General features: G+C 39.8%; 2 protein-coding genes across 10 annotated transcripts in view; one reads left to right on the top strand and one right to left on the bottom strand.

The window, feature by feature from the left end:
- Nucleotides 1-327: 327 nt before the first annotated feature.
- On the top strand, nucleotides 328-3610 carry LOC121891636 (adenosine receptor A2a-like). The gene is made up of 7 exons (XM_042404128.1): nucleotides 328-365; nucleotides 1725-1942; nucleotides 2122-2256; nucleotides 2402-2586; nucleotides 2851-2998; nucleotides 3143-3175; nucleotides 3326-3610. The coding sequence occupies exons 2-7, from the start codon at nucleotides 1763-1765 to the stop codon at nucleotides 3608-3610; spliced, it is 966 nt and encodes a 321-aa protein (XP_042260062.1). The 5' UTR covers nucleotides 328-365; nucleotides 1725-1762.
- A 1422-nt stretch (nucleotides 3611-5032) lies between these two features.
- dmd (dystrophin) overlaps nucleotides 5033-12323 on the bottom strand; it is a 320772-nt gene continuing 313481 nt past the window's right edge. For 7 of the 9 annotated variants that reach the window (XM_042405326.1, XM_042405321.1, XM_042405323.1 and 4 more), the window contains 3 exons: nucleotides 11053-11167; nucleotides 10651-10740; nucleotides 5033-8230 (listed from right to left, as the gene is read on the bottom strand). In XM_042405326.1, the coding sequence (XP_042261260.1) occupies nucleotides 8112-8230; nucleotides 10651-10740; nucleotides 11053-11167 (324 nt within the window). In that variant the 3' untranslated portion in view covers nucleotides 5033-8111. Of the gene's footprint in view, nucleotides 8231-9455; nucleotides 9482-10650; nucleotides 10741-11052; nucleotides 11168-12323 lie in introns of all 9 variants that reach the window. The other 2 variants (XM_042405322.1, XM_042405325.1) reach the window with 1 other exon arrangement.

Raw genomic sequence — 12323 nt, 5'->3', positions numbered from 1 at the left:
AAAGTTTAATATGACATGTTTGTTTTGTCTGGAACAGGTTTGAGATTTACGTCAAAGCAGATCCAGAGAAACTGTGGCAACTGCTGCCCTGCATTCAACAGGCTCATGCTTGACATGGTCTGTTACAGTCAGTGTATTCTCTGTTTTATCTTCCATGTAAGAAACAGAGGACAGAAGAAGAGAAGAAGGATGGAAATTAGAGGAAGGTGTGGTTTCATCCCAGCAGATCTCACTTGTCCTGCATCTTTTCAGAGTTCCTTCTCAGTTTGTTCTGCACATCAGTGAACTCTGATGTATTGTTTTATTGTGCTGGATGGTCCGGACCTGCCAGACTGCCTGATGACTGATCCAGAAGTATAGTGCAGGTGAGAAACCATCAGAATCCAAACATTTTATCCACCAAACACAATAAATATGTAAGAATTTGTCTCAGTGATATTGGCTTTGAAAGGTTTAGTTTGGATGTCATGTTGAGTGCTGACACATTTTTCTTTGATATGCAGTTTTACTCTTTTAGTTCTTATTTCTCTTTTATCTTTTATGGTGCAGGAACGGTGCACAACAGCACAACTGCAGAAATCCAGTTTTTGCTCTATGGTTGTATAGTTCATGGTTCTGGATGTAAAATGGCAGATGCAAAATTATGGTTTACATGTTTTTTAATTTGATATATGGAGTCTCTTTAGTTCACCCTATTCATATTTGTGCACAGCAACAGGCTGCAGGGTCAACTCCCAACCAGTATGTGCAAATAGTGAACAGTTGGCTCTGCATGCTTGTGTATTTGTATGTGTGTGTGTGTGCCGTTGTTGTTGTGATTGTACCTTATCAGGAACAATTTTCACAGATCAGTTGGTTAGGACAAAGACTGCAGGCTGAGCTTCATAACAACCACTGTTCCTCTCTCCCTTCATATCGCTCTTCTTCTCCTCAGACTGCGTAATCAACAGGAATTTTAGAAGCTCTTTCTTTCTTTTGGCATGAATGTTATACACGTATTTACCAGAAACAGAAGGCAAATTAAATGGATGATTTGTACACCTGTTGCATGTGATTTTCTTTGTGTTCCAAAGTAAAATGAAACCAAAGTGGAGAGAACCCATTGTCCTTTAATCAGATTGACACAAATACAACAGTTTTTGAAATTTAAAGAGTTTAAAAGAACAAGAAACTCTGGTTTAACTGGCTCTTCTCAGTATTAGTTCAGCATAATGAGAGTTTACATGAGCCTTGACATATTATACTATGCTTGGTATTGTACAGTATTATATCTATGTATACATACAGAATAACTATGTGTTATCTATTGATTTATATCCTGTCTACTTGTCTGTCCTTGCATAGAGAAAGTATAGTTAAAGGCCCCTTCCACTCAAAAATATGTTTTTCTTCTTGTTCCTACAGCTGGATGTTTGAGCTTCACTGTACAAATTGATGTATGTGCAGAGTTTGTTTTCACATTCATCTGCTGAAAGTGGAAAGTTTCTCTGTGCTCAGAGATTTTAAGGAGTGGGCCTACAAGCATGATGGTGGACGAAGTTTCTTTCCATTTATTTGAAAATGTGAACAAGAGGCTGTTCTCTTTCAGTTTGTTTACTGCAGTGCTTTGTGCATTCTTGCTTTAAAATATTATCCTTATACAGTATTATATTTGCACCAGAAGCTTGATATTTATCACTGGGTCAATTAGTAGTTCTAAGACAAAATCTATATCGTGTATACAGGTTTTCCATAACTGTGGAATATCTGTAACCCTGTCATCATGAATGTGACACCTGGAGGCTGTACAGCAGAGATGCCGTATGGATTCCAACCCAGTTTTAAAGGGTTTTATATTGCCAGCGAGCTCATTATCGCTGTGTTTGCCATCATGGGCAACATCCTGGTCTGCCTGGCTGTTACCAGAAACAAGGAGCTGCGCACTATCACCAATTACTTCCTGGTGAGGAAATCTGTTTTATTCCTGCCAGGTGGTTATGTACAGTATATACAGCCTGTTCAAATATACAGTAATGAATGAAATGTATTACACATTTTGTGTTTTAGACTAAAATATATGTATACATATGTGGTTTAGGAAAATTAAAAGTACATTTCTAAAGGAGTAATGTGTGTGTGAAGGTATCATTGGCGGTGTCTGACATCCTCGTGGGCTTGGTGGCCATTCCCTGCGCCGTGCTGACAGACCTGGGTCGACCTCGCCATGACTTGCCCCTCTGTCTGGTGCTGCTCAGCATCCTGATGGTGCTCACACAGGTAGCAGCATTTACAGAGACTATAATGGATAAAGAATTTAATTAGTTCTGATAATTAAGGTGGATTTCTGCAGGGCAGGACAGTGAACATTGCATGCAATTATGTTTTTAATGTGATTCTTGAAAAATGCTCCTCTTTCTGCCAGAGCTCCATCCTGAGCCTGCTGGCGGTCGCAGCGGAGCGCTACGTGGCGATCCTCCTGCCCTTCCAGTACCAGCGTATCATGAGCCCCAGGAATGCCTGGCTGGCCCTGCTGGTCACCTGGGGCCTGGGAGTCATCTCTGGATCTGTGCCACTCATGGACTGGAAGAGACAACCAGCAGACTCAAAGTAAGACTCTAAGAGGATGTTGTGGAGAGGAGGGAGAATGGACGGATGAATGGATAACTGAGTAGATGAATGAGTGAATGGGAAGTCAGCAAGGGAATGGTGTTCATAGATGAATGACTGATAAGAATACAGGATACCCCAAAATTAAGAGATTAATGAATACATGAATGGATGAATGAATGGAAACATTTCAGGAACATGAAATCAATAGATGAATGAATGAAGGCAGGAAAATATCACATCGCCCCCCTGTTGTCATTCCAGCTACTGCATCTTCACCTGTGTGGTGGACATGAGCTACATGGTATACTTCAACTTCTTCTGCTGCCTGCTGGTGCCGCTGGTGGCCATGTTCGTCATCTATGGCCACATCTTCCTCACCGTTCGCCGCCAGCTCAGACGCATTGCTGTGGCCAGGGGTACCGCAGGGAACACAGCTGCTGGCTGTGGGAGCTCTGGGACTGTGACAGAGGACACTGGAGTTTCATCTGCTGGGGGAAGCGCAGGAGGTGGAGCAGACACGGGGGCAGGAAGAGGAACCGGCCAACAATCCAAGGAAATGAAGAGTAGATGTGAGGCTGAAGGGAGGGTTTTAAATAGAGCCAGGGAAGAGTCTAGCTTTGGGTCTCTTATTGATACAGAGACTACCACTGTCTTTCCACAACCAGGGATTAGGATGGCCTCAGCTGCTTCTACCAGCCTTGACCCTGCTGACCCCCGTCCAGTAGAGTCCAACCAGGCCAAATCCAACGCCCGCACCCGCCACGAGCTGCAGAAGGCCATCTCCTTGTTCATGGTCCTGTTCCTCTTCATGGTGTGCTGGATGCCCATCCACATCATCAACTGTGTCCTGCTGCTCTGTCCACAGTGTGAGGTGCCCATGACGCTCACACTTGCAGCCATCTTGCTTTCGCACGCCAACTCAGCCCTCAATCCAATTCTATACGCATACAAGATGAGGTCGTTCAGACACACTCTGATAAGCATGTGGAGAGGAATGTGGAGCTTTCGGGCAAAATGTTAGAGCTTAGTGCTGAGGGTCAGAGCTAGAATGCATAAAACTTCTAAGAGATGAGTGGTCCAAAACTTTGACTCAGTCTAATTATTTGTAGAATAACTTCTGATAAAGAAGCTTCAAGTAACTTTGATCAAAGTGGAAGACTGCAGTGACTCTTCAGTGTAAAATAAGGACTACAACCATGCCTACCCACAATTCCCCACCTCAAGCACTGATCTGCTTCATGTATAGCTTGTCATAATTGAAGCCCAGCTGAAATTAAATTGCATTTGTCTACTACAGCATACATATCTGCTCTATAAATGACTTGTTATCCTTTGGCAAAAAAATCAGAAACCGAAAGAGGGAAATTTATATTTTAACAGCTTAAAGACAGACTATACTTGCTTATGATGCTGTGGTTCCTTTTACACAGGTATACTGTATCATTTAAGCTGCTCCAATTAATATTTTTTCATTGACAAGAGATCAAATGACCATGTCTAATGTGAAAGGTGTCACTCGTAGCAGAGAACCCACAGAGAATTATGACCAGCTAGGCAGTTTCCCCTCAGCGCTACACAGCTTTTTAGCTTCTTTTAGCTCGTTGTTTTGATTTTTATAGCTTATAACTTTACTGTTTGGTTCAGTTTCAGCTCTCTCATGAGATTTGTTTCCAGCAGCAGACTGTCAGAGTTCACAACGTAGTGAGGCAATAAACAGCTACAGAGCCAGAGTGAATATTGTACTTCCTTTCATCAGGTGGACACGGGCATGATTCCAAATGAATAATGTTGTTCTGTGTCTGCTGGATGTGGAAATAAGCAACTGTTTGCTAACTAGTTTTCCATAACAACTTTATAAGGTGATACCATGTCAATAAAGTATTTACAACTTTTTGCAGTGGTGAGAAAAAAAGAAAAAAAGAATGTGCCTTTAAAAAATGAAAGGGCTCCAGCAGAGGTACAGTAATTTATTATATTATATAACACCGTTGATGTGTATATATTTCACCAGATCAGCAAATTTTCACTTGAAAAAAATAAATGAATAAAAAATATTGTATTAAAAGGGACACTAAGCTGTTGCTTCTACTCTGAAGCAGAATGTCAGAGAGTTAAGGACAAACATCAGTTTGACAACAGCTGACATCAGTGGTTTTCAGAAAACGCTTCAGTTTCTGTGGAAATATTTTCTTCTACTTTAGAAAAATTAATTTAGTGTTTTATTTCATTTTTATACATTCATATAATTGTTTTCATTGTACACCAAGAATATGAGTGTCCTTGTCCTGTCAGTGTAAAAGTTGTATAATTGAGTTGTACTGTAAACAGACTTTCTATGCAATAGATTTTTAACACTGTTGTTAAATGTGTTTGTGCATTTATACCAAGCATTTAATCTAATCCTGGTGAAAAAATAAACAGCAAATCAAAGAGGCGAGTCAACTCAACATAACTGCGTGCTTTATTGATATACAGTAAAGCATTTTATAATACAGTAGTAAGGCATATATTTGGTGGAATCTGATATGTTGTGAAGTATTGACGCGTTATTGGAAAAATGATGTGACAATGAAAAGTTAGAAATGAAAAAACAAACAAACAAAGAAATCAATCAAATTCAGTGTCTGGATCAAAACGAAAACCTCTTGGATCATGCTGCAAGAATATGATGGCAAAAACACACGTGTGTATAACGCCGTGATGCTCACCGCGGACTTCTCTGAGTGGTTATACATTAAATTAGGATGGATTTTATTTAGTCACACATGCTAATATCGTAACACCTCACACAGCACAAAACAAAATACCCTTTTAACCAAAGACAAAATGTAACACTCTTAGAATGAACACACACAGAAAACAATATCTAGTATGTTCCAGGTATGACAGTAGTGCACACTGATTCATTTGATTTGTGTAAAATGTTTTTATACTTGAGTCATATAAAATCTCTGATATAGATGAGAAATGCAGTGAATGCATCTAAAACATTCAGATTTGAGGCTCCTACAGTGCAGTAGAACATGTACGGAGCGATTAGGATATCTGACGTGAATCAATCAGCCAGTAATAATCAATTAATAATCAACAATCTGAGAGGAGTGCAGGATTGAGTACAGTAGAGAAATTGTCTCCGAACCGGACTTGGACAATTCACACGAGGTAGAGCTTGCGTTACTGGGCTTCCTAGAACTCAAATATTTGTTCCTCAAAAATAATCTCAAGCTAGCAGCCTTGTAACACTGTAGTGCTCAGATTCTAATTAAAAATTCATAAAACATTCCTCTAAGTTCCTCTTACAGTACTTTTGACAGGGAGAGACTGTCAACTTATAAACCAATACAGTGTACTGTATGTACTCAACAGGCCTTAAAAAGACACTTTCAGAGCATCTTAGTGATAGAATTAAAATCCTCACTTTACATGTCAGTGCAAGAATCAGGAAGATTTGCTTTTTGCATCCAACTGCACTCCAAAATGTATTTTTCAAAGATTCTGTCAAGGCCCGATGCAGAACTGAAGATGACATAAAAAATGCAGCTCTAATCTTCTTCTACAAGGATAATCATCAAATTAACAAAGTTATGCTGGCTACAGAGAATACTGAGAAGATGTTATTTTCACATCTGTGACTGAAGAAGCCACTTGAAACATCAGTTAAAGGTACCTGTGGAATTTGGTTTTGGTAAACAAGGTCATGATTACAGTTTTTCACCAAATCACATTGTGTGTATTCTTAAGGACTAAAAAAACATGTTGAATACATTTCCTTCCTCAGGGATCATATTCAGAATCCATATTTTGAAGGACTGGAAACCTGCCTTATTTATTATTGTTGTTAGCTTGCAGTCTTCTTCTTCACTGCCTTTGTTTGTACATTGTTACGTTACTTGGCGCGGACCGCCACCAACTGTCAATAAGTGGAATAGCATAAAACAATCTGCAATTTATTAACTTGACTCTTAAAAACATTGCTCCATAGCATTAATAGCTATTAATAGCTGGGTACACTCCTAATTGACTACACATGAAGACCTTTTGCTCCTCATGGGAAATGCTACTCAACATATCTAAACAGTTGTATGATACTGTGTAACTCTAGTCAGGGTTATCATAGGCAGTATCCAACAGTTCTGGAGCTAAGAGTCAGCATATCTCAGCCTCTGCTGCTTTGATTTTGATCTTTCTTTTTCAGTCTGTCTCTTACCGCAGCTTTATGGAAGAGCAACACTAAATCACTGGAGTACCCCTTTGAATATGCATGGCCAAACATACTATGACTCAGCTCAGTTGCAGCTTTTCTCACAGCTGTTGGAGTAAAGTAACATTTACATCAAGTCTGGAAGATAATGCCAATAAATATTTGCTTGTGGCCTAAAATATAATAATAATATTTCAAACAGGGACAGGCCATTGTAAATGCAGGTTGAACTTTTCTGTTATTAAAAAATAACATGGATACTACTCACAGTTTGTACTTTATCACCATTTCATGGATTGTTTTTGCACTATTCTAGAAAAAAAAGAAGATTTAAGCTTAGTTTTTTTTAAATGACTAATAACAAATGATGTGCATCTAATAATTTCCTTTTACAAGCATTATGTTTCAAGTGACCTTGTTGACATGTCTCAGTTCTGAATCGCGCCTTTTACTCTGTCTGTCTGTGCACACAGTACACTGAGCTGAAAACAAATACAGGTATAAAATCTGTTGCCATAGAGATGTTAACAATGGGGAAGATGAATAGATGGATGGATGGATGGATGGACGGGCGGACGGATGAGTAAATGATTGAATAATTCAAATATAACATGAGGTTTGTCAGCCAAAGCAAAAAAAAAAAAAAGCTGTAATGTTATGTGGAAGTTAGGCACCACCACACACACTCTCTGTCTCTCTCACACACACACACACACACACACAGTCATACACAAACTCACACAGTCATACACAAACTCACACACAGTCTCACAGACAACGTACTGTAAAGATCCAGGATGCCTGCATTACCTTGACAGTAGTGTACGCTGTTATAGAAAGACATTTTCCTCTTAGAAAGCACCCTTATGATTTACAATCATTCTTTTTTTGATACAAATGTCTGAAATGCTTTTGCTGTTTCCCCAAATTACAAAGAGATGGCAAATATACGACCACACTGAACACACTTATTTGTATCTCATCTTTCTTTGTCTCCCCCCTCCCCCCCCCCCACTCCTGTTTTATACAATTGCATAGAAGTTTAAAAACCAGCCTCTGTTAATAATAAAACAACTTCAGGACGTTTTAAGAAACTACTGAAATCTACAAGTTATAATGTTTTTTTTTTCTTTTGTTTTTTACGCGTCGTTGCTGGAACCGCAATCCTTCACAAAAATAGACGTTATATATTCTCTTTGTAAACTGTGTTTCCAATCCAGTTGTTTTGACTAGAAAAGCATGCGATAGGTAGGGAGGGAGGGGGAGGAGGGAGGGAGGGAGGGAGGGAGGAGGCAGGAAGTAAGGTTGGGCGGGGGCGGGATCAGAAGGGCAGGGCCTCGTGCTGTTCGGCGCTCTGCTCGTCTGTCATCACGTTGACCAGTGACTCCATGGCGCGGCCCAGATCATCGGCCATGTGGAACAAACTGCCAATGCTGGGACCTGGAGAGAGAGAGAGAGAAGTAGTAGTGATGCACACTGCAGGTTAACACAAGCTGACAGACATATGACAGGAAAAGTGACAACGCCACGAGAAATATGTATTGACAACCTTTTTTTTCATGACGCAGACCAACAGAAACGTATAAAAAGGTGAATTAATGTAACATTATGAAGGGCTGTGGATGTTGAGATTCCCAAAAAAGTGTTTCTAGTGTGACCAAGTGTGATTTATGAAGTGTAGCCAAACGGTGATTTGTCGTGCACTATGCAGCATGTTCTGCCTGCAGCCTTACAAAAACAACCCTATGATGCTATTTGCATCATAAAACATTAAAGTCAAGCCAACTTCCTTCCCTTTGTGTAAGTTTTATATCAGCTCAGTTTCAGATCTCTAAATCTCTGCCCACATCTCTGAATAAAAAAATAAAAAAATAAACATATAAAAAAAATAATAAACATCAGTGTAGTGAAAACAACATGGCATTTCAGTCTGGTTATCAGTCTACAATAGCTCCCTCAGTGTGCAGAATTAGAACACAAAGAGACAAATAGCCATGTGTTAAAATTCATTATTTAACTCAGATTCTGCTCTAAATTATATCACAAATAAATATACTTTTTTAGTCAAAACTATTCTCACATACAGGAAACGTTGTTGGATGGTTTTTTTAATGTTAACCCATAAGAAAACGATTCATGTTTAAGAAACAATGTTCCACAAAACAATTTCTATCACATTAAATTGTGGTTGAATCTTACTGTGAACCTCATTCAAGTGTAACATTCACACAGTGTGAAATGTACACACAGACACACATGGCAGGCTGCAACAGTAACACACACTCTACTCCCCGCTGTGAAGAAGAGAGCAGCGGTGTGAGACAGGACAGAGAAGGGAGAGGAAATTAAAGACTGAAGGAGGAGGGGTTGGCAGATATTTGCTTTTTTCCACTGCATCACTGTACCGTGACGTCTCCACTCTGCCATAATGTCTCTCTGCTGGATGCTTTGTGCACACTTCTATTGGCTATAACAGAGCCAAAAAATTCAATATCAATATTAATCCAATTCTGTTTATTATGACTTTACTATGTATGTTCTAGCTGAAGTACAGATGGTGATGCTGGTGGCCAGAGGTGGTACAGACGTGATGCTTGTGCAGTGGGAATACACAGAGAGGTGGAAAACAAGGAAGAAGGTGGAGAGAGAAAGTTGAGCCACTAACCTTTCATGGGTGTCCCCTTCTCCCTCCTGGCTCATGGAGAAAAGGAGGAAAAGAAGAAAAGAAAGGAAGAAAGAGGAAAAATCAGCCTTGTCTCAGTAATGGAGAGGAAGAGAGATGTCTGAAGGGCAAGAAACTCTTCACTTAAGGCTAACAGCTATAATACACCGCAATACAGTTTAGTGAGAGCATAAAAAATACAATATACAACCTTTTCACTCTCACATATATTGGTATATAGCATGATGAAGCGCCTTGAAACAAGGGTGACACAGATAACATCTAATGAAGGACCGAGGCTCCAACAGCTACGTTCTGACACATTATCAACAAAAGCTCTCTTTTTCTTCCCCTATTTTCATTTATTTACTTATTTACATATTTAATTTAACCTTTTTGCCCTTATTTTTAAATATTGATTTTTCTTCTTATTATTTACTTTGTTCTATTTTAGGACAAATATGAAAAGTTCTCATCAGAGAGTCTGTGTATGACTGGTGATGCTCTCCTGAACGTGAGTGAAAGTTTTAATCCTTAAGATTGATATCTCGGGAGATCTGGTGACACCTGTGGTTACCATGGTAACATCTGGTGCGGTTTAACAGTCCAGCAAACATCCTTGAACAGCTACTTTGTCAGAAATGCAGCAAAAGAGCAGCTGTTGTGTCTGTTTACAGTGCAGCAGAACATTACTTTGCAATTGCAACTGTAATCCAGCTCCAATAAGAAGCACTATATAGAGATGGTTATAGGCTGTAAATACATGAATAAAATAAAGTTTATTGGGTGAATAAAAATCACTGTGGCAGAGAACAGCATGCACCTTTCATAACCTGCTTTCTTTAGGCTACAGCCACCTGTAGAGCTTATATAACACACCCCCACCGTTTATGTTTGCTAATTAGACGAGTTACACTTTTAATGAGCTCAAACTGTCTAACTTTTATATTTTCTCATAGTTGATAGCCTAAAGGAAAGCTTCACTTAAAAGGTTAAATTCAAAAACATTCTTTTATCCTTCCAAGGAAAAAACAGAACTTTAATCAGATCACAACAAATCAGATCCTTTCTGCCTCCAGGAACGGGGACGACTGTCTGAGCAAAGATACTTTATCACTGCAGATACTTATCTGACTTCTCAGCCTGAAATGAAATAAAAACTGGATATTGTTTACAAAAACAAATTGACATTCCATACCCTGGCTATGAGGGAAAGAATTGTTGAGCTGTTCCATCACTTCCTCCAGCCCAGATGCATCTTGGGAAGGGCTGGACAGCTCATCATCACCTGGAACAGGAAGGGGGGGAGGCAGAGAGAGAGAGAGATGAAGCTTTTCTACTTTCTGAATCCTGGCTAGTAAAATAATGCCCAGTCACATTGGTTAAGTGTTTGGGAAGTGTGAACACAATATGTTATGTAACAGAGCATTGTAGTCTGATGTCAAACAACGTCCAACAGCGTGGTCTCTGCAAGCTGTGAAATCACACTCTATTTATATCCTCCATGCTTTTAAAAGGGTGGATGCAAATTAAAGGATTTAAGTGGGAGTGTGTGTGTGAGTGTGTGTGTGTGTGTGTGTGTGTGTGTGTGTATTCTTACCCATTGTATCAGTAGTCTGGCTGGCAGCCACACGGAGCAGAGGGAGGGAGGAGTCGGAGCGCTGGGACGAGGTGGAGGGAGAGGACAGAGCTGTGCCGTTCACCTTGGAATCCGTCTGAGACACACACACACACACACACACACACACACACACACACACACACACACACACACACACACACACATTAGATACACAACAAATTGGCAACCGTGCCACCCAGCTTAATTAGAAGAGTCAAAAGGGAAGTGGAGTGTATGTGTGGGAGTGGGGAGTTGGCCAGATACTCTGTCAGCTGTTACTGGCAGTCAGTCAGACAGTGTGGAGGAAGCAGCGAAGTCTGAGCTCTGAGTTCACGTCAACTCTGAGACTTTGAGACTGAGCTTTTTATTGTATGTAGAGAGAAAGATGGAGAACCAAATGCAACAAAAGTTCCCCAGCTGGACTTGAACTGCATCATCCCTGGTTTGAGTCCTGCCTGGGAATCTTTTAACAGCTGATGCTGAGAGAGAAGAAGAGCTGGTTTTTACATCATAACAGCCTAACGAGGGATTTGAAGCAGCTTTATTCAGGTTTGACAAACTCACATGATCAAATTGAGAGACTTTTAAATAACTTTTTATGTTTTGTTTGGTGAATATTTGATTTGACGGAACAACAAGATACAGGTCAAAATCAGACATTTACGGTCTTATTTTCAACTCAGGATGTGGTAAAGAAATGAACCAACTACTAGAGTTGATGGACTCATCAGGGACAATGATATAAATAAGTCCAGGACTGACAGAGTCTGATATGCTGTATTTAATAATATATTAGAGGGTTGTCAAAACCTACACCTGACAGGTCTAAAGTCACTAGTCAGTGCTCATGGATAATGGTTCCTCATCATCAGATTTGCAGCAATTATGAGTAAAGGACAAATGCTTGTATATAATTTCATAGTATTTTCTATGCTCACATACACAGCTATGAATGCACCAAATTTAACAGAATGTAATATTCTCCAGAACAGTTTTACCTATCCTCCCACATCATAACAGTGCAGAGTCACTCACTGCCTACAGCGCCTAATGATGCACACCTGTTTTCACTATCACTAATTAAGCAGATGATCTGCCCTAACATCACAAACCCACTCACAGCAGGCCCCAAGCCCTTCAACAAAATCTAACACTGTGTTATGCAAAACTTAACATGCAAATGCTAAACTTGCGTTCTGTTACTTGTGTAATATGACTGAATAACAGATGAAGTGAAACATTAGACTGAT

This window comes from Thunnus maccoyii, chromosome 24 (genome assembly GCF_910596095.1).
Source record: "Thunnus maccoyii chromosome 24, fThuMac1.1, whole genome shotgun sequence".
Taxonomy (NCBI): Eukaryota; Metazoa; Chordata; class Actinopteri; order Scombriformes; family Scombridae; genus Thunnus; species Thunnus maccoyii.
The sequence above is the reverse complement of the archived record's forward strand: the minus strand, read 5'-3'. Positions and strand labels throughout refer to the sequence as shown.